This window comes from Coccinella septempunctata, chromosome 4 (genome assembly GCF_907165205.1).
Source record: "Coccinella septempunctata chromosome 4, icCocSept1.1, whole genome shotgun sequence".
NCBI lineage: Eukaryota > Metazoa > Arthropoda > Insecta > Coleoptera > Coccinellidae > Coccinella > Coccinella septempunctata.
In genome coordinates this window covers 37869362-37893808 of record NC_058192.1, presented here as the reverse complement: position 1 = coordinate 37893808, position 24447 = coordinate 37869362, and the positions used below count along the sequence as shown (strand labels likewise).

At 36.5% G+C, this 24447-nt stretch overlaps 2 protein-coding genes across 5 annotated transcripts in view; both read left to right on the top strand.

Moving 5' to 3' along the window:
* LOC123312511 (ras-like GTP-binding protein RhoL) overlaps window positions 1-24447 on the top strand; it is a 340108-nt gene that overhangs the window by 59405 nt on the left and 256256 nt on the right. For 2 of the 3 annotated variants that reach the window (XM_044896976.1, XM_044896978.1), the window contains exon 2: window positions 17106-17218. In XM_044896976.1, coding sequence (XP_044752911.1) covers window positions 17109-17218 — 110 coding nt within the window. In that variant the 5' untranslated portion in view covers window positions 17106-17108. Of the gene's footprint in view, window positions 1-16937; window positions 17008-17105; window positions 17219-24447 lie in introns of those variants that run through there. The other variant, XM_044896977.1, reaches the window with a different exon arrangement.
* LOC123312509 lies at window positions 13939-15392 on the top strand. Of its 2 annotated transcripts, none has more exons than XM_044896973.1 (2): window positions 13939-14368; window positions 14448-15392. In XM_044896973.1, the coding sequence occupies exon 2, from the start codon at window positions 14547-14549 to the stop codon at window positions 15228-15230; it is 684 nt and encodes a 227-aa protein (XP_044752908.1). In that variant the 5' UTR covers window positions 13939-14368; window positions 14448-14546; the 3' UTR covers window positions 15231-15392. Both variants share the same exon structure in this region, with proteins under 2 accessions (XP_044752908.1, XP_044752909.1).

Sequence of the window (24447 nt, the reverse complement as noted above, 5' to 3'; positions counted from 1 at the left end):
GCTGATTTCTTTCCGACATCGGCTGAGAGTGACCGGGGTCCGCGGGGTTGTCACACCCGTATACTACTAAGTAGTACCCCCGTGCGGGGAAAAATTGTGGAACGCTTCACGATTTTGCGTGTCATCCTTATTATTATTATTATTATTATCATTATTATTATTATTATTATTATTATGACTTTAGCCTTGCGGCTTTCACACTCCTCTCCAGAGGAAAATTCACTTATCCCAGATATCTCAGATATCAAAAGGATTAAGCTCTGTTGGAGCCCTTTCCAGGTTTTCGGGCTCGTGGTGGTGGTCGGGTCCGGGTCGCTCCTCGCCTCCCTGCTGTAGGTTGGATTCCTGCTCCACCCGTACTTCCTGTCGGCGCAGACGGTGTTCCTCTGCATTCCCCATGTACTTGCGTACAGTTCTCGCCGTTCCGAGCAGTACCGCCTTCTGCATGACTTTATAAATATTTTCGTCCAACTGAAGTTTTCTCAAGTTCTCCAGTAGTTTCTTCGGTATCAGGCCTGTAGATGAAATGACAATAGGGATGGTCTTTATATCTTTCAGCTTCCACTGTCTTCTGGTTTGTTCCTCGAGATCTCTGTATTTTGAAATTTTTTCAGTGTGTCTATCTAGAAGATTGTTATTATTTGGAATTGCCACGTCGATGAATAGTGCTGTGTCCTCATCCTTATTGAGCAATATGAGGTCTGGTCTATTGTGGGCTATTTTCCGGTCTGTGAGAACAGTGCGATCCCAGTAGAGCTTGTGATGTTCGTTTTCCAGCACAGCATCCGGATGGTAATTGTAATAAGGAATCCTTTTCGAAGTTAGAAGTTGGTGTTTTAGTGCCAATTCTTGGTGAAGAATCTTGGCAACAGCATCATGTCTATTTTTGTACTCCGTGCCCGCGAACTTCTGACATCCCCCGGTGATGTGCTGGATAGTTTCATGTGTCGCACAGCCATAACGACAGCTATCGTCCGCCACTGAGGCATCCTTGGCGATGTATCTCATGTAATTTCTTGTTGGAATCACCTGATCCTGGATGGCGAGCATGAAGCCCTCTGTCTCAGGAAACAACCTTCCGGAAGTCAGCCAGTAGTTCGACGCAGATATGTCGACGTAATCATGGTTGACCTCATTCTGGTGCCTCCCATGCAAAGGTTTGCCAATCAGTTTCTGCATTTTACTTTCTGCAGAGTGTTCGACGGTTTCCAAGTGATCCTGGTGTAGCTTTAACGGTGTAGATGTATCAGCAACACAAACTACTCGATGGAGTTCTGACGAAGCTGCCTTGCTCAAGAAATAGTTTCGAAGTCCTTCAATTTCCTGGGACATACGGTTGGACAAATCAACAATTCCTCTACCCCCAAGATGTCGTGGCAGCTCTGTCCGTTCTATTGAGCTTTTGGGGTGATGTTTATTGTGTTTAGTCAGCATCGTCCTTATTTTTCTCTGTAAAGCTGCTAAATCGGTGGTCGTCCAAGAGATAATACCAAATGAATAGCTCAGCGCCGAGCAAGCGTAGGTGTTAATCGCTTTTATCAGATTCTTGCTGTTAAGACCAGTTCTCATTATCCTCCTCAATCTTCGGGTAAACTCCTCCGTTAATTCTTTCTTCATCTGAGTCTGATTGATTTTTCTTGCCTGTTTTATGCCTAGATACTTGTATGTGTCTCCTTCCTTTAATGCTTCAATTTCTGCACCTTCCTTGAGTTTGAACGTACCATCTTCTATTTTCCCTCTCGTTATGTTTAGCAGTCGACATTTTTCTAGTCCAAACTTCATTTTGATGTCTTCCGAGAATCCTTCCACCATTTTCAGCATCAGTTGCATTTGTTTTTTGGTAGATGCGAAGAGTTTCAAATCGTCCATGTAAAGGAGATGATTCAGTTTCATCATAGTTCTACTGCCGCTCTTGATGGAAAATCCGTAGTCCGTAGAATTCAATCTATGAGACAAGGGATTCAGGGCCATGCAGAACCACAGAGGGCTCAGCGAGTCTCCTTGGAAAATTCCGCGTCTTATTGGAATAGGTCCTGTTGTAATGGAGCAATCTGCTGCTTTCATTTGGAGACTAGTACGCCAGGTTGACATGGCGTTTTTCAGGAACTTAACAATATTGGGATCCACCTTGTAAATCTTCAAGATCGTCAAGAGCCATTCGTGAGGTATAGAATCGAATGCTTTTTTGTAGTCTATGTAGGCAGCGTAAAGATTCCTTCGCTTGGAGAACGCTTGATTGCAGATAACTGAATCTATTATTAGTTGTTCTCTGCACCCTCGGCTGTCTTTGGTGCATCCTTTCTGTTGCATGGCGATGATGTTATTTCTTTCGCAATGGTTGTGAATTCGGTTTGATATGCACGATGTGATTAATTTGTACATCGTTGGAAGACATGTGATCGGTCGGTACTTGGATGGGTCTTCTGTCTTTAGGTAACAGGTATGTTGTGCCATGTGTAAGGAATACTGGCATTCTTTCAGGATTTTCAATGACATCATTTATTGCGGAGGTCAATTTGTCATGCATGATCCAAAGTTTCTTGATCCAGAAGTTCTGTAATCCATCAGGCCCAGGTGCTTTCCAGTTGTGCAGTCCTCTGATAGCTGATTTTACTTCTTCAATTGTGATCATGTCATGCTGCATCGGCTCATATTTTATAGCTTCAGATTTTTCATCTTCAATCCATCCGGTATCTCCATTGAACTGAGGTTTTGTTGATAATTGTTCGGTCCAGAATTGTTCAATGGCTTCCTTTGGTGGTAACTTTCCATTTTCTCCATCCGACGATGTGAGTGACCGGTAGAAAGATTCTTCCGACTTTTAGAATGAATTATTGTCTCTTTTCCGGCTATAATTGCTTTTATATCTCCTCAAGCGTTCTGCATACAGACTTAATTTTTGCTTCAGAGTGTCGAGGCAATGGTGAGCTGTAGCATTCTCCGTCTCTCGTTCTGTGTGTGTCCTGTTTCTATCCATGATTTCTTTGGCAGCTTTCACAACCTTTCTTCCTCGATTCCCGTTCAAGTACTCCGTCAGTCGTCCAATGTCTCTTCTTAGCCTTTCTGTTTTGTGTTGAAGACGTTTCTGCCATGCTGGCGCGTGTAATTTGTGTAATTTTGGACCATCGTTGTTCGTTTGGCGAATTTTTGCCCCCATGGTTTTCGCTGTCGTCAGCGCTGCACAGTGAAAAACTAGATGCAGATATTCCAATGAACTTCCGTTCTGTAGGTATTCAGGTAAAACGTCCTTATTCAAGATGTCGATTATAAGTGACAGTTTTTTGGATGTATTGAGTCGTGGAGGTGCTACTCGATGAAGAGGATCTGTTCCTTCCAGTTCGGCAAAGTATCTCCTCATGTCAGAGTCAACTTGTCGGTGGAGCTCTTCCCTATCGTCCTGGTGTTCAGGCTCATTTGCTTTGCAAGAAGGACTTTCAGTATCAATGTCTTCTGGGTGTTGTTGCCCAGGTATGTGAACTTCATCAGAGGTGTTGGTGTTATTCTCCATTGCTAGCGGACGCTGAAGTTCTCGTTTAATTGCGTCGATTCGGGCATTATTATTATTATTATTATTATATGAGACCCAAACTTTTACCAGTGTCAGAAAATGAGAGTGAGACTCCACCTAGTCTTATTGATGCCGTATTCTTCACTTTATCTATTTGTGAATCATTTCTAAAAATCAAGACAGTCGACTTGTCCGGGTTCAACATAAGAGAATGATCACAAACTCACCTACAAAATGACTCCAACTCACGATTGAGAATCTCCATAGCAGACCCTACCTCGTTCTCAGGGAAAGAATAATAAATCTGCGTATCGTCAGCTACCGACATCGACTCAATGAATTAGGAGATCTCGATGTATATATCGTGTACATTATTGGCCCCAAAATACTCCCCTGAACAACCCCAGCATGCAAATCCAACCAATCTCTTCCCCATAAACCACCCGCTGAACACGATTACTCAAAAAATACTTAATCATTGTACATGCCTCAGCACTGAATCCACTGTAATGCAAAACGGACAATAGAATTTGGTGGTTTATTAGGTCGAAGGCCTTACTGAAGTCAAGTAGCACTAATACTGAAATTTCATTACGATCCCGAGCAGCAAGAAGATCATCCACAACATTTGCTAAAGCAGTTTCACAACTATACCCCTTTCTAAAACCTGACTGATTCTGCGGTAATATATTATTCGCCCTAAGATACTGTTTTATTTGTGTTGCCATTATTCGTTCTTTGGTTTATCTTGTGGTAATAAATTATTTTGATAAAAGGTTAAGATTTCCGGCTTTGGTGAGCTAGATCTGGCGGAAGCGCTCACAAAATGCTTGTTTATCTCTTCTACATTATTGAAGTTTGATGGGATTCCATATTTTTTCTTTTTTACTAAGTTAAGTTTTCTCAGCTCAGACCAACCCTGCGCTGCATTACAAGATGCAAACTTTTGAGCCATATAGGCTTTTTTCTCACATCTCACCGCATTGGTTGTAAAGTTCCGTAATTCTCTGTAATATTCGTACGAGCCAGGACTTCTTGTCTCCCTGAAAACCCTTAGTGCCCTCCCTCTTAGTCTTTGCAATAGCTTTATGTTATCAGTTATCCACGGAGCATATGAACGGTCTCTAATTTTCTTATTTTTCCTCACTGGTGCATGCTTATTAAAAATATTCAAAATACAAGAATTCATTAAATTCACTTTGTCATCTATACTGGATAAATAAAATATATCGTCGAGTGGAAGCCGCTCGAGATCCCTCTGAAATCTCTCTAAATCGATTCTCTTCAGATCCCTGGAAAAAAAGAACTCAGGCTGCGTTACGGACTCATTGATAGAAAACTTGAAACATACTGTGAAATGATCCGAAATAGCACCATCGATTACATTCACATCGCTAACATCTTCTAGATTCGTGAAAATTAAGTCCAACAATGACACACAACTAACCGAAACTCGCGTAGGAGCCCTGATCAGCTGATTCATATCGAATGAAAGAAAAATATTGTCCAAACTTACAGACGAGCTTGCATTCACATCCAACATATTGATATTAAAGTCACCCAAGCATACTATATTATCATATTCTGTAAAAGTATTACTTACGATATCCTCCAGATGGGAGAAAAACTGCTGTATATCTGACCTCGGGGGCCTATAAACAACACCAATGATATAAGATTGATTTTCGATGACAGCTTTAATCCATATACGTATACTCAATGTAGTCACAAAATCGTACCCTCAATGCCATCTCTGAGATAGACACCCACTCCACCTCCTCGACGACCGTCTCTATTGTGCTCGAAGAATCTATAATCTCCCATACCAACAGAGTCAACCAAAACATCGTCGCTCAACCATGTCTCTGTAACAGCCACAATATCAAAAATTCTGATGCAAAGTTTGATCTCGAAATGGTCCAAAATTCGCTACCAACGATCTCACATTTATATGAGCAATATGTATCTTCATCCCCTAGTTGCGATTCAACAAAAAATAGAATAATAAGCAAAACGAGCAGAGAATTTCTCCTTATATAGCTATAAGAAAGCATTTAAAATAAATCAATAACAACTGTGAAAGATCAAAAGCCCATGAACCCCACACGTCCCGTCAATCATCAATTTCAACCTCTTCACAATGTGCAAAGAAATCTAATGAATGTAAAATTTAGGAAAGTAGTCAGCAACAACAACAAAAATAGCAATATAACAATCATTAGAACTCAGCATCAAGTACATACAATCACGACTCCCCCACTGAAATAGGAATATCACCCTTGTTCAGATCAAAATACTTATACTGAACTTATACTGAACTTATCGTTTTATTATTTCAAAATATTATGACAAATTGATAAATTATTAATTGACAACTATATATTGTTTTCATATGCTACTATTTCCTAGTTCCGACCACAACATTTCTCCAGCCCAGCATAAAATTATCATTGAATTTCCAAACGACAAATTTTATGTACTGGTCGACGATATTCCTGGGTGGCCGTCTTCACATCTACCACTCTTATCCTGTTGTCGATGCCATGATGCGTTCTGATAACTTTTCCTAATTTCCAATTGAATCGAGACATTGAATCATCTACTATCAATACTATATCTCCGATTTCAATTGGTTTTCGATCGTTTATCCATTTGCTTCTTTTCGTAAGAGTTGGCAGGTATTCTTTAACCCAACGATTCCAAAATGACTCTGTCAGGGCTCGTGATTTTTCCCATTCCTTTCGAATTATTCTTCCATCCATCATCTGTGGTAGTGGGGGTCCTAAACCATCAGAAGATCCAAAAAGAAAATGATTTGGTGTAATTGATTCCAAATCGTCTGGATCTGAAGATACTCTCGTCAAGGGTCTTGAGTTCACAATATATTCAGCTTCTGCGAGGAATGTGAGCAAAGTTTCTTCTCTTAAATTTTGCTGATATAAAATTTTGCCTATAACTCTTTTTACTGATCCAACTAATCTTTCCCACACGCCACCCATGTGGGGCGCAGCAGGTGAATTGAACTTGAACGTGATACCTTTCGATAATGATATTTCTTCTATCTCATTTATATTCAATTTCTCCAGTTCTTTTTTCAATTCTCGAGAAGCACCTTTCAAGTTAGTTCCATTATCGCAGATTACCATTTCCGGAGTTCCTCTTCTCGCCGTGGACCTCATGATAGCTTGTATAGTAGAACTACTTGTCATGGTGTGTGCTAACTCCAGATGAATGGCTCGCACGGCGAGACATGTAAATAACACACCCCAACGTTTTTCAGTTCGTCTTCCAATCTTGACCATGATTGGACCGAAATAGTCCATTCCAGTATTCACGAAAGCTCTGTTCCCTTTTGTTAATCTAACGTCTGGAATTTGTCACATCAACGGTGGCGCAGGTTTAGATCTTTCTCGTTTGCATTTATTACACGTCTTCAGAACTGATTTCAATGCTGATCTTGCATTTAAAATCCAGTATTTCTGTCGCAGTTCATTCAAGATGGTTTCGATTCCTTGATGGTTATATTTTTCATGATAATGTTCTATCAATAAGCGAGTGAATCTGTGTTTTGCAGATAAAATAATCGGTTCCTTGGTATTTTCATTCAACTCTGGTGATAAATTGGTCCGCCCCCGCAGGAGTAACAAATCATGTTTTACTTGTACGGAGAGCGAATTTAGTACACTTTTTTTATCAATTTTCTTCCCTTTTTCAAGTCCTCAATTTCTTTCCCAAAACAATCGAACTGTGATTTCTTGATGAATAATTCCAAAGCTTTTTTCATATCTTCATTCGTAATATTTTTCTCCTTTGATATATTTGCCGAATTAATTTTTGAGATCGAATATCTAAAAATTTCCACTGCCCTGAGAACTGTTGCTGTACTCTTTATTAAACGATTGAATTTCGAAAATCTTTGAACATCTGGAAGAACTGTCGTTTCTATAGGTTGTTTGATTACCATGCATCTGGAAGGTAAGCATTCTTCATTCATAACTGATGAATTTTCGATTTCAATATCAATTTTTACACCATGAACCTCCCAAGTGTCTTCAGATGATTTCAAAAAACTAGGTCCCTGTAGCCAGAGGTCTAAATTTTGTGTTGAGTTTTCTCTTGTAGCTAAGTCAGCTGGATTTTGTTCTGATCCACTGGATCCAATTCCAATCTTTGGAACAACTTTTTTCTCTTATCTCCCCTATACGTTGAGCCACAAATTGTTTAAACTTTTTTCCATCACTTCTTATCAGTCCCAAAACACAAGTTGAATATGTCCAGAAGTAGGTTCTATGTATAGGAATCTCCAAAGATTTTGAAATGGTTGTTGATAATCTGCAACCTAAAACTGCACCCTGAAGTTCTAGCCTTGGTATTGATATGGGTTTTAATGGAGCTACTCTTGTTTTAGAACTAACTAACGAAATCTCAATTTTTTCTTCAGACTTAATTCTCAGATAAGTTACAGCTGCAAAGGCTTCTTTGCTGCTGTCAGAGAAAGTGTGCAGTTCAATCATATCTGCCTGAGGTATCAATAGGCTATAACATCTTGGTATCCGAACTTCTGAAACTTTACTGATTTGAACCAAAAATTTTTTCCATCTTTCTCCAAAACTATGGGCAATTTCTTCGTCCCAGCTAACTCCGGCTTGCCAAATGTGCTGCATCAAAATCTTCCCTTTTACTACAATGTAAGAGCAGATCATACCAAGAGGGTCAAATATAGACATTACTGATTTCAAAATATTTCTTTTAGTTGGTTTAATCCCATGAAATTTCTCCATTTCGATTTTGAAGGACAGTTCATCGGTTTGTGTGTTCCACCAAATTCCTAAAACTCTTTGAATTGTTACTTCTTCAGAAATATTCTTATCTTCATCCGCATCATTAGAAATGTTCTGAACCAATTTAGAATTTGATAACCAATTGACAACCTCAAAACCAGCTAAGCTCATTGTTCCTTTTACTTTTTCAATTATTTCTATAGCTTCTGTCTCTGTATCTTTCGACTCAACAAAGTCATCTACATAAAATTTTTGTATTATTGTATCTTGGACCTCTTGTTCAGCGTATCTCTGTGCATTGTAATTTTTTACAAATTGAGCACAAGCTGGTGAGCATTCCGCTCCGAAAGTCATAACATTGAGTTCAAACACTTCAGGATTTTTACCTGTTTCTAAATTTCTCCATAATATTCTCTGAGGACTTCTATCTTGCTCTCGAACCATTATTCTGTGGAACATCTCAGGAACATCACCACAAAAGGCAATTCTTCTTTGTCGAAAGGTCCACAAAATCTTCACTAGCGATTGTAGTTGGTCAGGGCCTGCTAAAAGTACGTCGTTCAGACTCAATCCATGCGATTTAGATGCAGCATCAAACACAATTCTGACCTTTTACTTCATAGGATTTACTACTGAAAAATGAGGTAAATACCAAGTTTTAGGTCCTTCTACTTCTTTTCCACATCATTTGTCAGCATAAGACCAGATACAGCATGCTTAGCAGCTCCCTTGAGACAGTTTCTTAATTTGAGCACTATTTCCACATCTGTATATTTGCACAATGATATAACATTTCGAAAATGTCTAATGAAAATGGGCCAGTCTTCCATCAAAGTATGGAAAATCTCTGTCAGAGATATTTTTATGTGTAAGAACATCACCACAACAATTTTCTTTACGTTGGTTATTAGATATTCCAACCGATTGTAATACATCTGTTAAGGTTTGACAAAGTAATTTTATGTCTTCACTAGGTTTTCCATAACCTTGTGATATTACTGATAAGTTTTCTATTTCATCGAATTTTTCTGGCAAATTATCAACCCATTGAGCAGTTGATTTTTTAACGGATTTCTCATATTTTTCTTCTATTTCATTTCCACTGTGGATAATTCCAGAAATTGTTGACTTTTCAGTTAATGATTTCATTTCATCTCGTCTCAAATCTTCTTCCATATTTATCAATTTAATCTCATTTTCTTTTCGCTTCATTTCAGACTTCATTTGATCAATTTCCATCTCTAACTGTTGGCGCTTTTTTTCTGCTTCTATTGACAATCTCCTAGAAGTTAAACTCGTCCTAGTTTTCTTAGAAATGTTCGATAAACATGTTTTTTCCGAAGAGGGTGACATTTCTTTCTTCTCTTCTTGTCTGTCATGAGTGACACTTGTCACAAGCCGATTTTCTGAATACTTATTTTCATTTAAAGACTTTCCATTCATGGGCTTACTGAAACAATTATCGTCGACTGATTGCAGGAACAGGCAGCAAGCCTGTTCCTGCAGAGGCACCTTTTTCTTTCCAAATTTCTTGGGCCATACAAAATCTTGCGATAAACTTTCATTTAAACCAGCACTACTTCTCTGGGTTCTTTTCTTGGTATCCATAATAGTCGGGGTCACCAAATGTTCAGATCAAAATACTTATACTGAACTTATCGTTTTATTATTTCAACATATTATGACAAATTGATAAATTATTAATTGACAACTATATATTGTTTTCATATGCTACTATTTCCTAGTTCCGACCACAACAACCCTCCTTTTCAATACGACGAGAGTGTCCATCAATTCTACCATAAATGTTTCCATTGAGGCACCAGACATTTTTTCCACCGAGCTCCTTCACGGCAACTTTATAAAGCCTCAGTCTGAATTGAGTAAGATCTTCTTTCATAGTGACCCCAGTATTCTTCAAAAGTCTCCGTTGTTTTAGTAAACAAAGCCGTGTGTTTACGTTTCGAAACTGCATAAGAACTGCTGGCGGTCTACCGTCCTTATCACCTTTAGGGAGATCGGCCACCGAATGCGAAGTTGCGCGAAGCTGTGCTTTTTCAATGCTAAATCACGAGGTACGTCACTCGATTCGTAGCTTGTCAATTATATTAGTACTGAAAATGCTCAGCTTCGCGCAACTTCGCATTCGGTGGCCGATCTCCCTCAGAAGAGACTCGGTGACAGATTTCAACATCAAAACTGTTTATTTCCACGTTCAATTTCTCAATGAAAATTTTTTGAATTCTTGAAAACAGATTTTCATCCTTTTCTTGTTTTAATCCGAATATACGGATGTTACGATTTCTGCAGTATTGTTCCTGGGCGTCGAGACTTCTTTTCAAATTGTCATTTTCATATCTTAACGACTCGACCTCAGCGTTTAGATTTCTGACATTATCCTCAATTTTCTTGTATCGATCATCAAATTTTTCCTCAATCTTCATTAAAAGAGACTCGATGAGTTTATTCTGGAATTCTTCACTGAGAACTGCGAGTTGGATTTGTTTCGACACATTCTTGCGGATTTCATCAAGGTCACCTCGAAGTAGAACCATTTTACTATTTCTGATCTGAATAATTTTTATATGTGTCGACGATGTAAGTGAAACTGTAGTTCATTCAAAAATCACTGACAGCAATTATTTACTTGAATTCTGCACAATAATTAATATTCTAAGGACAGTGAGGAAAACACGTCTTACTCGTTCGACATATGTTGATCATATGTTTTATCGTTCTCATCGAGGTCCTAATTAAATTGCATGAAATGGTTTGCAGATGAGATCAATCAATTTGCCGGAGACGTTGACTAAGTTTTCCTATGTCCCTACGATATCGGTATGACGCCAAAACAGGAAGTCGAATTTCGGAAGGCAACTCACTGTCATATTTGTGAAGAAATGTTCAAACTTGAAGATAAAAAAAGTAAGAGATCATAATCATCTTATCCCCGAAAGTAATTACCGTGGAGCAGCACATGAGATGTGTAAAATAAATTATAAGAATAGTCACATGATTCCTGTAGTATTTCACAACCTGAGTGTTTATGACGCTAATTTTCTGATACAACATATTGCCACAAGAATGGAAGGAAAAATCGATTTGTTACCGATAACTAAGGAGAAATATATCAGTTTCACCAAACACTATGATGATTATCACATTAATTTCCGATTCATTGATAGTTTCCGATTCATGGCTTCCTCTTTAGACAAACCAGCGTCCTATTTAGAAGAGTTTCCGAATTTGAAATCATAATTTCCTGAGAAATCTGAAGAACATATCAGTCTTCTTACGAACAAAGAGGTAATGCCATATGATTATATCGATTCCTATGTCCGATTCGATGAAACTTCTCTTCCACCTATTGAAGCATTCTATAACAAATTGGATGGTAGGAAATGTCCACGAAGAAAATATGAGAGAGCACAACTTGTGTGGAGTAAATTCAAATGTCAGAATTTGGGCGAATACAGCGATCTCTACATGAAAACATTCTATTGCTGGCTGACGTATTTGAACAATTTCGATCGAGCTGCTATAACACTTATGGATTAGATCCTGCACATTATTTCATTTTACCAGGATATACGTGGGATGCAATAGTAAATATATGTGTATAAAGTTATATAACTCACTTCCAGAGAGTCTGAGAACTATTGAAGAACTCAATGCCTATAAGAAGAAAGTATACCAGTTCCTAGTTAGCATCGAACCTTATTCACTAGATGGATTTTTTATAGGTTGTAGGAACTTTAAATAGCTTACTATATCTATCTGATTTGACCTCATTCCTTATTTATTATTTGTAATAACCTTTGAAATGCAAATAAAATACTATGACTTTAGCCTTGCGGCTTTCACACTCCTCTCCAGAGGAAAATTCACTTATCCCAGATATCTCAGATATCGAAAGGATTAAGCTCTGTTGGAGCCCTTTCCAGGTTTTCGGGCTCGTGGTGGTGGTCGGGTCCGGGTCGCTCCTCACCTCCCTGCTGTAGGTTGGATTCCTGCTCCACCCGCACTTCCTGTCGGAGCAGACGGTGTTCCTCTGCATTCCCCATGTACTTGCGTACAGTTCTCGCCGTTCCGAGCAGTACCGCCTTCTGCATGACTTTATAAACATTTTCGTCCAACTGAAGTCTCCTCAAGTTCTCTAGTAGTTTCTTCGGTATCAGGCCTGTAGATGAAATGACAATAGGGATGGTCTTTATATCTTTTGGCGATGTATTTCATGTAATTTCTTGTTGGAATCACCTGATCCTGGATGGCGAGCATGAAGACCTCTGTCTCAAGAAACAACCTTCCGGAAGTCAACCAGTAGTTCGACGCAGATATGTCGACGTAATCATGGTTGACCTCATTCTGGTGCCTCCCATGCAAAGGTTTGCCAATCAGTTTCTGCATTTTACTTTCTGTAGAGTGTTCGACGGTTTCCAAGTGATCCTGGTGTGGCTTTAACGGTGTAGAAGTATCAGCAACACAAACTACTCGATGGAGTTCTGACGAAGCTGCCTTGCCCAAGAAATATTTTCGAAGTCCTTCAATTTCCTGGAACATAGCAATCTGCTGCTTTCATTTGAAGACTAGTACGCCAGGTTGACATGGCGTTTTTCAGGAACTTAACAATATTGGGATCCACCTTGTAAATCTTCAAGATCGTCAAGAGCCATTCGTGAGGTATAGAATCGAATGCTTTTTTGTAGTCTATGTACGCAGCGTAAAGATTCCTTCGCTTGGAGAACGCTTGATTGCAGATTACTGAATCTATTATTAGTTGTTCTTTGCACCCTCGGCTGTCTTTTGTGCATCCTTTCTGTTGCATGGCAATGATGTTATTCCTTTCGCAATGGTTGTGAATTCGATTTGAAATGCACGATGTGATTAATTTGTACATAGTTGGAAGACATGTGATTGGTCGGTACTTGGATGGGTCTTCTGTATTCCTTTGGTCTTTAGGTAACAGGTATGTTGTGCTATGTGTAAGGAATATTGGCATTTTTTCAGGATTTGCAATGACATCATTTATTGCGGAGGTCAATTTGTCATGCATGATCCAAAGTTTCTTGATCCAGAAGTTCTGTAATCCATCAGGCCCAGGTGCTTTCCAGTTGTGCAGTCCTCTGATAGCTGATTTTACTTCTTCAATTGTGATAATGTCATGCTGCATCGGCTCATATTTTATAGCTTCAGATTTTTCATCTTCAATCCATCCGGTATCTCCATTGAACTGAGGTTTCGTCGATAATTGTTCGGTCCAGAATTGTTCAATGGCTTCCTTTGGTGGTGACTTTCCATTTTCTCCATCGGATGATGTAAGTGACCGGTAGAAAGATTCTTCCGACTTTTCGAATGAATTATTGTCTCTTTTCCGGCTATAATTGCTTTTATATCTCCTCAGGCGTTCTGCATACAGACTTAATTTTTGCTTCAGAGTGTCGAGGCAATGGTGAGCTGTAGCATTCTCCGTCTCTCCTTCTGTGTGTGTCTTGTTTCTATCCATGATCTCTTAGGCAGCTTATTATTATTATTATTATTATTATTATTATTATTATTATTATTATTATATCCAACTATGATTCAACTAAACCAGAAAATTACCTCATGTACTTTGATTTCAACAATCAATATGAATGGGCTATGTCACAATGTCTACCATGGTTTTCAATGGTGTGATAAAAATATCGATGTGACCCAAATCCCGGATGATGCTCCAAAAGGATATATTTTAGAAGTTGACCTCGAATATCCCAGAGAAGTGCATGAAAAACACAAAGATATACCTTTCTGCCCAGAACATTATAATTCTAAAACTCAAACACCATGTTATGCATCTCAGCAAAATTCAATACATATGGTCACATTACATCAAGAGAAGAAATATGTCATCCATTATAGAAATCTGAAAGAAGCATTGAAGAATGGCTTGATTATAACAAAAATACATCGAGTGCTCAAGTTCAAGCAATCTACATGGCTCAAGTCTTATATCAATCTCAATACGGATCTGAGAAAAATGCCGAAAATGAGATCGAGAAGAATCTCTTTAAACTTAAACTGATGAACAACGCTGTTTTTGGTAAGTTGTTATATCCATTCAAATTACATTCATTTGACTTCCTATACAGATATCTACATATTCTTTTCTATTGTTACAGGAAAAACGATGGAGAAAAGGGTTAATGTCCACCTTCTAAGTACGATATGGGGCGGAAACTTACTCTATTATTTTCAATGAGAACTTTGTAGCTTTTGAAATGCGAAAGCTGCAGATCTATTTAAACAAATCAATTTATGTGGGAATGAGTATCTTGGATTTGGCTGAAACTACTATTTATGACTTCCATTACCACTACTTGAATGAAGCTTGCAGTGCTGGCTGTACCATCTTATATACTGATACCGATTCTGTCATTTATGAGGTCTCTGAAGATCCTTATGAAAGAATGAAACTTGACTGTTATGAAAGATTTGATACCTCAGATTATCCCAAGAATTATACTTACGGTATTCCTCAAGTTAATAAAAAGGTATTAGGAATGATGAAGGATGAAAACAATGGAATACCTATGACCGATTATGTTGGTCTCAGATCTAAACTGTATGCTGTGAAAACTTCTAAGGATGATCTCAATGTGAAAAAACAACAATGGGTGGAGGAAGAGTATGAAGCTGGTGGAATTGAATCCATGTGTAGAAATTATGGTACCACTAAGAAAGCTAAGGGTATTAAAAAATCAATCGTTAAGGACAGAATATGTTTCGATGATTACATTGAATGTTTAGAAACATGGAAACATAAAATTATTTCTCAAAATTTAATTCAGGCGAAGGAACATCATGTGTATCCACTGACACAGAAAAACATAGCTTTAAGTCCTGAAGACGATAAACGATGTTTGGTGCCCGGAACATTCAACACTCTACCGTGGGGTCATTAGTCACTAAATAAACGCAAGATTGAGGAATATGATGAACCAAGGAAGAAGATTTCAATGTTGGAAAAATTGTTGACTATATGATTTAAATTTTTTTTTAGCGATCACTCTGTTTTCATCAAACAAATATCAATGTTACTGTGAATAAAATAAATGATTTTTCTTGCACAAGGTTTCAATCAATGAATCTAGATCTATTATTGTTCTCAAGTTAATCTTTCAATTTTGTATATATTTTTTCTCAGACGTTTGACATTTTTAATCGCAATTTTGAATTTTTCTCTAGGTACTAATACTTTGATTCTATTAGTAAGTTGTTCATGGAAAGGTAAAACTAGATAATTACGTTCTTCTTCAACCAAATCTTGTTCTATATGTAAATATTTTAGGTTATTGGGTATATTGAAAAGAATTTTGTTCAACCATTTTTTGGGATAACCATTTTTCAGTAATAGGTCTTCTAAGATTTTTTAATTTTTGTAACTAAATCAACAACTAACTGCGGAGAAAGCGTTGTTCCCATCGGAGTACTATGTTTTTTTCATGATAAATACCTTTAAAAGAGAAAATAGTAGTTTCAAAAATAAATTTTATAATTTTAATTAATTTTGTTTTTTTGTTAACCGGACAATTTTCTTGGGTTCTAATCCAATTATTGTTCATACAATAATTACAAAAAAGAATTCATTAAAATTATAATATAATTTTAAAGATATCTTAAAAAAATTTTAGAATGAAATGATTCTATACCCTTTCTCGATATATTGGTAATCAGGGAAAGAAATAGAATTACAGATTGGCGCAGAAATCCAATATCTTCGGGTAGGTATATTCATTGGCAGTCTTTTCAACCAATAACACCAAAAATTAATATGATTCGTAATTTGAAAACAAGAATATCTAGAATTTCACATAATAAAGTCCAATTGAAAAATTTTAAAATCCTAGAGGACCTATTAATAAAAAATGGGTATCCTAAGAAACGGTTGAACAAAATTCTTTTGAATATAATTCCCAATAACCAAGAAGATTTACATATAAAATAAGAATTGGTTGAAGAAGAACGTTATTATCTAGTTTTACCTTTCTATGAATAACTTACTAATAGAATCAAAGTATTAGTACCTAGAGAAAAATTCAAAATTGCGATTAAAAATGTCAAACCTCTGAGGAAAATATGTACAAAATTGAAAGATAAACTGAAGAACAAAAATAAAAATTAATTGTGATCAATGTTATATCGGCCAAACTACAACAAAATTACGCCAAAGCATTGTTCTACATAAAAGTAATATAAGGACTGACAAGAATACATGTGCTCTTGCTGTTCATTATCTAGAGGAACAACATGAACCAAATTTTGATGATATCAAAATATTAGATTCTGAAAGAAATCCAACAAAGAGAAACTTTCTTGAAATGGTTAGAATTGCACAAAATTCAAATACTATGAACTCAAGAAGAGATATAGGTGGTCTCAGTTCCATGTTTTCTTATTTAATTCATTTCTATTCAACACGCTCAAATATGCCAATATTCGCAGGGAGCTCACCGCAAATCTACTCACAACATTTATTGGTTACACCAAAGAGTAAAAACTCTAACTTTTTGGTTAAACCTTGTAGAATACAATAATTAATGAATCTCTGCTTTCTCTCCAAGGTCGAATAATACATCACCATAATGACAATATACCTACTTAGTATGCAGGTGACATACCTATAGAATAGGTACATAATTAGATTCAAATATTAGCCGAACCCTCCTTTCAATACTATAGGTATCTATATATTAGAAGAATAATCGCAATTGTTCGTGAAGACTGCAGTCGTTCGTTTCATCGAAGATCACTGATTACCTAAATTCTTTATTTTGCAGAAAATGACGACAAATGTAAAAATCACTGTGGTGGGGGACGGTATTGTGGGAAAAACGTGTCTCCTAATTTCCTACACTCAGAATAGGTTTCCAGTTGAGTATGTTCCGACTGTGTAAGTATTCTTCTTTTTATATAAGACCTATATACAGGGTGAGTCAAAAATATGTACCGAGCTTTGTGGAGGTGATAGTACATTGAAAAATAAGTATAGTTTGATGAATAGACTCATGGCCCAAAATGCATTATAAAGGAGATATATCCTTCCAAAGTTAATAAAATTTTTTAAAAATTTCCCGATAATTTCTAAACGATGAATGCCACCAGATTGAAATTTCGTGCATAGATGTATGTTGTTGAAATACATTTTTTTATTACACTTCTTTATTTTACGAAAGCGTTGAAGTGCCACACAGAAAAAAAATGTTCCGACTTGCAAGTAAGAATTCTGTGATAAAACTCATAATTCTAACTTGCAAGTCGGAATTCTGAGATACAAGTCAGAATTCTGAGATGCAAGTCAGAATTCTAACTTGTAAGTAGGAATTCTGAGTCGCAAGTCGGAATTCCGAGATGAAAGTCAGAATTCCGAGATGCGAGTTAAATGCTGAAACAAAAAAAAACATTTCAAATGCATCCATTCGCATCCATGCTAAAGACCGAGTGTTAAAATGACATTTCGGAGATAACTGTAGATACCAGATAACTGTAGACACTAGGTTAGTATTGTCTCGGTCCATACATACGCCTACCCTTTCTCTTTTCTTTCAAGAGTTTTAACTGACGTTATTGATTCTGTCAAGCTCAAAGAGCTTCTGAATTGTTCGTCGGTACCTACGGGGAATAAGAATAATATAATAATATATAATATATATTTATCTGTAGTATCCATACATGATCATAGTGTGACAATAACTCGATCGCTTATTCGTCTTTTGACACCATTTCCGAAGGACCCTCGCGAGCACTTTAGGGATTGCTAAGGACTAATAATAATAATATAATAATAATTGATTATGAAACTGGATGTAGGAATTTAGATAAAGTGCTCGAATCACTAAGCACAAAGCAAAGATAAAAGTACCCAAGAGCATAATTCTTTGGAGCACAAAAAGACAAGTGCTTTCACAAGCACTGAGCACCATGATTTGGCACAGCTCTGCTTTGGTGCAACCCAAGAGAAAAATAGAATATCATTTTATTTATCCAAAATTCCTCCAAGAAGCAAAAAACACATTCACGGATCAAATGCAAAAAAACAAAAGTCATTAGACCTATTTTTGCCCTCTTCAAGTCCCGCATCTCAGAATTCCCACTTGTATTTCAGAATTCCGACTTGTATCTCAGAATTCCGACTTGTATCTCAGAATTCCGACTTGTATCTCACAATTCCAACTTGCATGTCAGAATTCTGACTTGTATCTCAGAATTCCGACTTGCAAGTCAGACATTTTTGAATCACTCTGTATAACCGACAATAAAATAATTGATCCTTAGCTCCCCTTTTTATTTGCTTCTGGTTATATTTGAAGAGTATACCAAATTTATTTATTCTGACTGTATCTAGTACTTCTAGATTTCTATATAGATAAGTAAAAACTTTGAGAAGACTACTAAGCTCAATTTTTGTGAAAAGTCCTTTAGTGAAAACCGCTTGACGATATCTTCATTTGTCTTGAAGATATAACCAGATTTTTATATTTTGTCGATTCAGAAAATGTGCTTTTTGTTTTCTAAAATATCTAGAAACGATAAAAACAGGACCTATTATTCACAGGGAATAATTTATTAAATATAATTTTATAATATAATTAATTAATATTAAATTTTTTATCTATTGTGGAAGAAACAACTTCGTTATTTCGATTACAAATGCAATTTTTTCTTGATCTCATATTGTTCGGGAACGAGAACGTCCTCCTTTTCTTTTTTTTTATTTTCATTTGAGGGATCTTGTTATATTAATGTAATAAAACTGGCCTTCAAGAGCTTCTCTTGGAGATTCCTTTAAAATCGTCTAGTGACGGAAATTATTCAATTTTTCACTCCGTTACTATGAAAGCAAGTATCGTTTCATCAACAGTTGCAAAACATTTTACTTTGCGTAACTGGTTGCGAAAAGTAATACGTTTCAAAACGTCGAATGAGTTTTAAAAAGAGTCACTTTTAATTCGTTTACATGTGCGAAAAAGCGATCTCATGACATACCCGCTATTAATGTAGAGGGTGTGCAGTATGATAGTCCTTCAGAACTTGTCGAATTGTTTGCCCGTTATTTCACAACTAAAGCTGAAAGTCAATTGAAAGTACGATATGGTGGTGACTTATCTGTTTCCTGCACTTTGACGCCAATTTCTGAGAGGACCTTTTTTTTCTATTCTGTCACAAAATTTGAAGTCTTGGATGCTATCAATAATTTGAAAAACAAAAAAAGCATTGGAATCCATTCCATTTCCACCAAAATCGTGAAAACAACAGCTCACCTGATAAGTGAGCATTTCGCCCATCTCATAAACTTGTCGGTGTCCTTGGGAAAATTTCCCAATATATTAAAGGAATCCATTGTAATTCCGGTACCCAAATATGGTAACTCGGAAGAAATTGCGAACTATCGTCCGATTTCAATTTTGACTGTTGTTGAAAAAATCTCTCCACTAAGATGTTGAATTTTCTGAACAAATACAATCTTCTCAATAACGCCCAGCACGGCTTCAGAAGTGGCCGTTCAACTCTTTCAGCTGCACTCAAGTTTGTTGAGTCGGTATATCATGGCATTGATTGAGGTGGCTGGATTATTTTTCGATCTTTCCTGTGCGTTTGAAACACTTTCTTCGATTTTATTTTGAGTAAATGCTACAGTTTAGCTTTCAGGGGAGTGTTTACCCAGTCAACCAGAAATGTAACAGTAAGTCGCAGGGAGTACCCAAAAATATCACATGGAAGCACTTCTTTGAGAAGTTTCATGGATGTACTTTCACATTGTGGACATTAACGTCCGCATATTGTTAAGTTTGCGAATTCCCAACTTTAGATCCCTAGTGGTTGCATGTAACATCATATCGAGATGTTCCGATGAAGTGAACATAGCTACTATTATGCGACTTCTCTCTGTTGATATTTTTGAAATATTGAATCTGTGATATTTTTAGAACATGAAATGATTGGTTGTGAATAAATTACGATGAACTCTACCCAGCGACTTCTCTAAGAAAAACTTTCAGTAACTGTCTGAAATGTTCTATTTATCAGCACGTGGTCTCGAAGTTAACTCATAACCTAAATCCCGCTATGCAAAACGTGGTGTGACGTGTTTCGTTCTGTGACTGCGTTGTGTTGAGAGAATGAACAAACAAAATCTTTATGAATGAATTTTTAGAATAATTTTTTTAACCGAGCTGTTCTATTATTAAATTTCGTTTTAGTTAAGTGTTACTTGACGTTGATTGATTAATTAACGTGCAGTAAAAGGTGAGTAGTTATATAACCTATTGAAATAATGACTACATCATGATCACTTCTTGGCCCTCTTATCCTCCCCATTTTTGCACCTTTGTAACGTTCAACTTTCAACATACCTCATATGAATTTAGGTGATAAGTAACATTCACAACCTTCAAAATCAAACTTGGAATTGATTTGAATCATCGAGAGAACTCCAAATTATTATTTTAGATACTGTGCTGGAAAAAATCACCTTCTACTGTTGTTAGATTTTTCATGATACTCAATTTATTACTATCAATACAGCTCTGATTTTTTCTTCTTCAGCTGGACCATGCCGTTCCTGAAGTGAAATGAAGATTTATAACAAGATATATGTTCTTTATTTTATATATTTGGATTTGTATGAAACATATTAATCTTGAATAAAAAGATATCAGTAATTCATATAGTTGTTCAATTTCCCTTTTGGGGATGAGAGCAGAATGCGAAATATATCTAGGTAAGAGTAAAGAGTAAACACAGGGTACAAATGAGGCGTTCAGAGCTGAAGAGGCCCAAGATACATTTTTTCTAAAATTGAGTTTACGAGTATATAAAATTTTGATTCATTTTCAGGCAGTTCTTACTGTAAATACAATTTCAGAAAAATTGTAGCTTGGGTCACTTTTCCTCGGAACGCCTCGAATATAGCGTGCAAATTGATTGCCACGATGGTAATTATCAAATTGATCATGAATATAACTTCAATAGAGGATACACTTTGGTAGTTTATTCTGTCAAAATAATCGTTCCAAAAACCTCCAAAATGAGAAGTCGCAAAGTTGCTGTCTAGGGTGCTTTTTTTACACCTACTATGTGATGTACTGGGTAATTACCCGCGATATGCGATGTTGCGGACATTAAGCACTCTCCAGTAAGTACTGGTGGCCTTTTTTTTAAATCAACATTGTGAAGTCGCATTTCCACAGTGGTAATTCCCAACAACTTCCCTGTGACTGAAACTGGTTGACTGGGTATGGACTGGTTGCGTAGCTGCCTTAACCGGAGGTTTCTGCGTTTAAAAATTGACGATACATATTCCGCTCGATTCCCAATAGATTGTGGGGTTCCCAAGGCTCCGTGCTGGAACCACTACCTTTTCTATTATTTATTAATGATTTAATAATATAATATAATAATAATAATAGAGTTTATTAATATAAATATTAATAATATACAATTTCCACAACAATAAACTCTTGAAAACAACTGTGAGTTACCTACCCTAAGGTGATATGTGTATACAGTTATTTAACAAAAATACAATTCTCTACCCCAGTCTTTGGAAATATGAAAATGCATAGACCTCACATTACAATTCAATCCCCCCCAAAAACAAAAAAAAAACAAAAAAAAAAATTCATGTGATAAAAAAAAACTTTCATTTTTATCTTTCCTCTGTCTCAGTCGGTGGAATTTAATGTCTCTTGATTGGTGAAAAGTTTCGTAGTCGATGAAAAGTATAGGTCCCAATAACGGTGAAAACTGATTCTGTCGGTGATCAATATTATTTATTTAACAAATTTTTTCCCCTTTTTCGTTCTCTCCCTCTGTCCTCCATCAAATTGAATTTATTATTTTGTGGATTCTAATCCTATCCTCCTCGAGAAGCCATTTCTTTGATTCGCTTTTAAACCTATTTTTATTTTTTATTTCTTTGATATGTCTAGGGACGATTTTGTACATCCTCGGAGCAATATATTCATTATATCTTTGTCCTAGTCTTTTTTCTGCTCTCGGGGTCTCATAGTTAGTTCCTCTGCTTCTAGTTCGGTAACTATGTTCTCTCGTAGTAATGGGAATTTTTCCTTGGTGAATGCTCATTACAATTCTCTGCGCGTAAATTTGTCTTATATCTAGAGCTTCAGACATCCTGTAGATAATCTCAGATGAGAATCTTACTCCTTTCCTATTCATAACTTTCAGAATACACCTTTGCAAAACATCAAGACCCCTTCTGTGACAGTCAAAGACACCACCCCATGCTATTATACCATACGAAAGTTGAGGTAGAACCAATGCATGATAAAAAATGCGTAGATGTTTAATTGATCTTATATATCGGGTTATATATCTGAATCTGCACAGAATTCCTCGGAGCTTTCTCGAAAGGAACGTCACATGATCGTGCCATCTCAAATTCTCATCAATGACGATACCCAGATATTTTACTGAACTTGTTTTAGTAATCGTCAAATCTGTTTCGATATCCAGATCTCCTAAATTCGGGATTCCCGTCTTAGTTGAGGCAAATGTCAAGTATTTGGTTTTCTTCTGACTTATGGTTAACTTGTTTACTTGAAACCACTTCATCAATGTCCCAAAATCCCTGATCACCTTGTCTCTAAGATTTTGCCACGTTATATCTTGGTATAATACAATAGTATCATCAGCGTATTCACTTGAGATTATTTCTTGTGGTGTTATTTGCCGATGATACATCGGTTGTGGTCTCAGCGAGTTACGAGGAACTTGCCAGTGCTTGCGAGGAAATTATGGTCCAATTCGTCAATTGCTGTCGGTTCAACAGAGTTGTTGTGAATGTCAATAAAACTGTTCACATTCATTTCGGTATTAGGAAAAACAACGTAGAGACTGCTGTACTAAATTACTCCAACTTCAATTTTAAATCTGCTGAAGAATGTAAATTTTTGGAAGTCTATGTTGACAGGAATTTAACCTGGTCTACTCATATAAGTTTTCTCTGTAAAAAGCTCAATAACTCTTATTATGCCATCAATAGAGTGAAAGACGTGCTCCCTGTCAGCTCATTAATGCAGACCTACTACTAGTTTAGTATATAGTCAACTCTCTTATAACATCTTACTCTGGGGAAACTGTGTAGAATTTAACAGAGCTTTCATAGCTCAAAAACGGATCATTCGTTTGATATTAAACGGATCATTCGTTTGATATTCAAAATAAGTACTCGTACATCATGCAGACCAGTTTTCGTTGAAAATAATTTGCTCTCTCTACCATGTATACAGGGTGAATCCTGTTGAACTTTACATACTTCACACAGAGGTAGAGGGAACTTAGCCGGTTCCAAAAATACCCCACATGCTAGGTCTTCGGCCACTCGTTTGGATTGTATAGGGCGATTTCCTGTTTTGGGTCATATTTTGAAAATGCTCTAGTGTACGAACGAATGATCATAAACCCATCAAATTTGATGAGTGGGAGGACTACATTAATCCCCATATAGCAGATGTAACAGTTCATCAGTTTCCTGAACCGGACTCTCTATTTTTTTCATATTATCGGAAATCATATAGAAATTCACCCTGTAGATGAAAAAGTTTATAAACCTGTTATGGCAATTCAAACTACACTTAATACATTCTAAATAAGATTCATAAAATCTCGTGGCACACCAACAGATTTAGAGAAAAAAAATATTGAAAATGCGTACTCAGAGATACATTTTTTAGACATCTTGATTTTCATGGAATAACCATACCAAGATATATCAAAAAAAGGACACTGAAAAATATTATCAGTTTATATCCACTCGATGTGCAAGTACATATTGCAATATTCAGGGACGGACTGCCATTTCAGATTGGGTTTTTTAATAGTAATTTTTTTTTAAGCGGCCAAAGTTCTATGGAAAAATTATACCTGAATGTATAAGAAGTTTAATATTACAAGGTTATATTCACTCACTATTCAATTATTCCGTTTTTCAAGCATTAGTCTTTCATTTCATTCATTTTCCAAATTTACACTATTTTCATTTCCAATAGATTTCATTGAATATTGGTTTTAAGAATAATGAATTGATTGGACCACATTTTTCCGATAGTACGTTGAATTCACAAAGTTATTCAGATTTTTTAAATCATCCTTACCTGAATT

Bases quoted from the DNA above. Each gene is read 5' to 3' on its own strand.
- LOC123312509 (XM_044896973.1), top strand. From the start codon at position 14,547: ATGCGAAAGCTGCAGATCTATTTAAACAAATCAATTTATGTGGGAATG.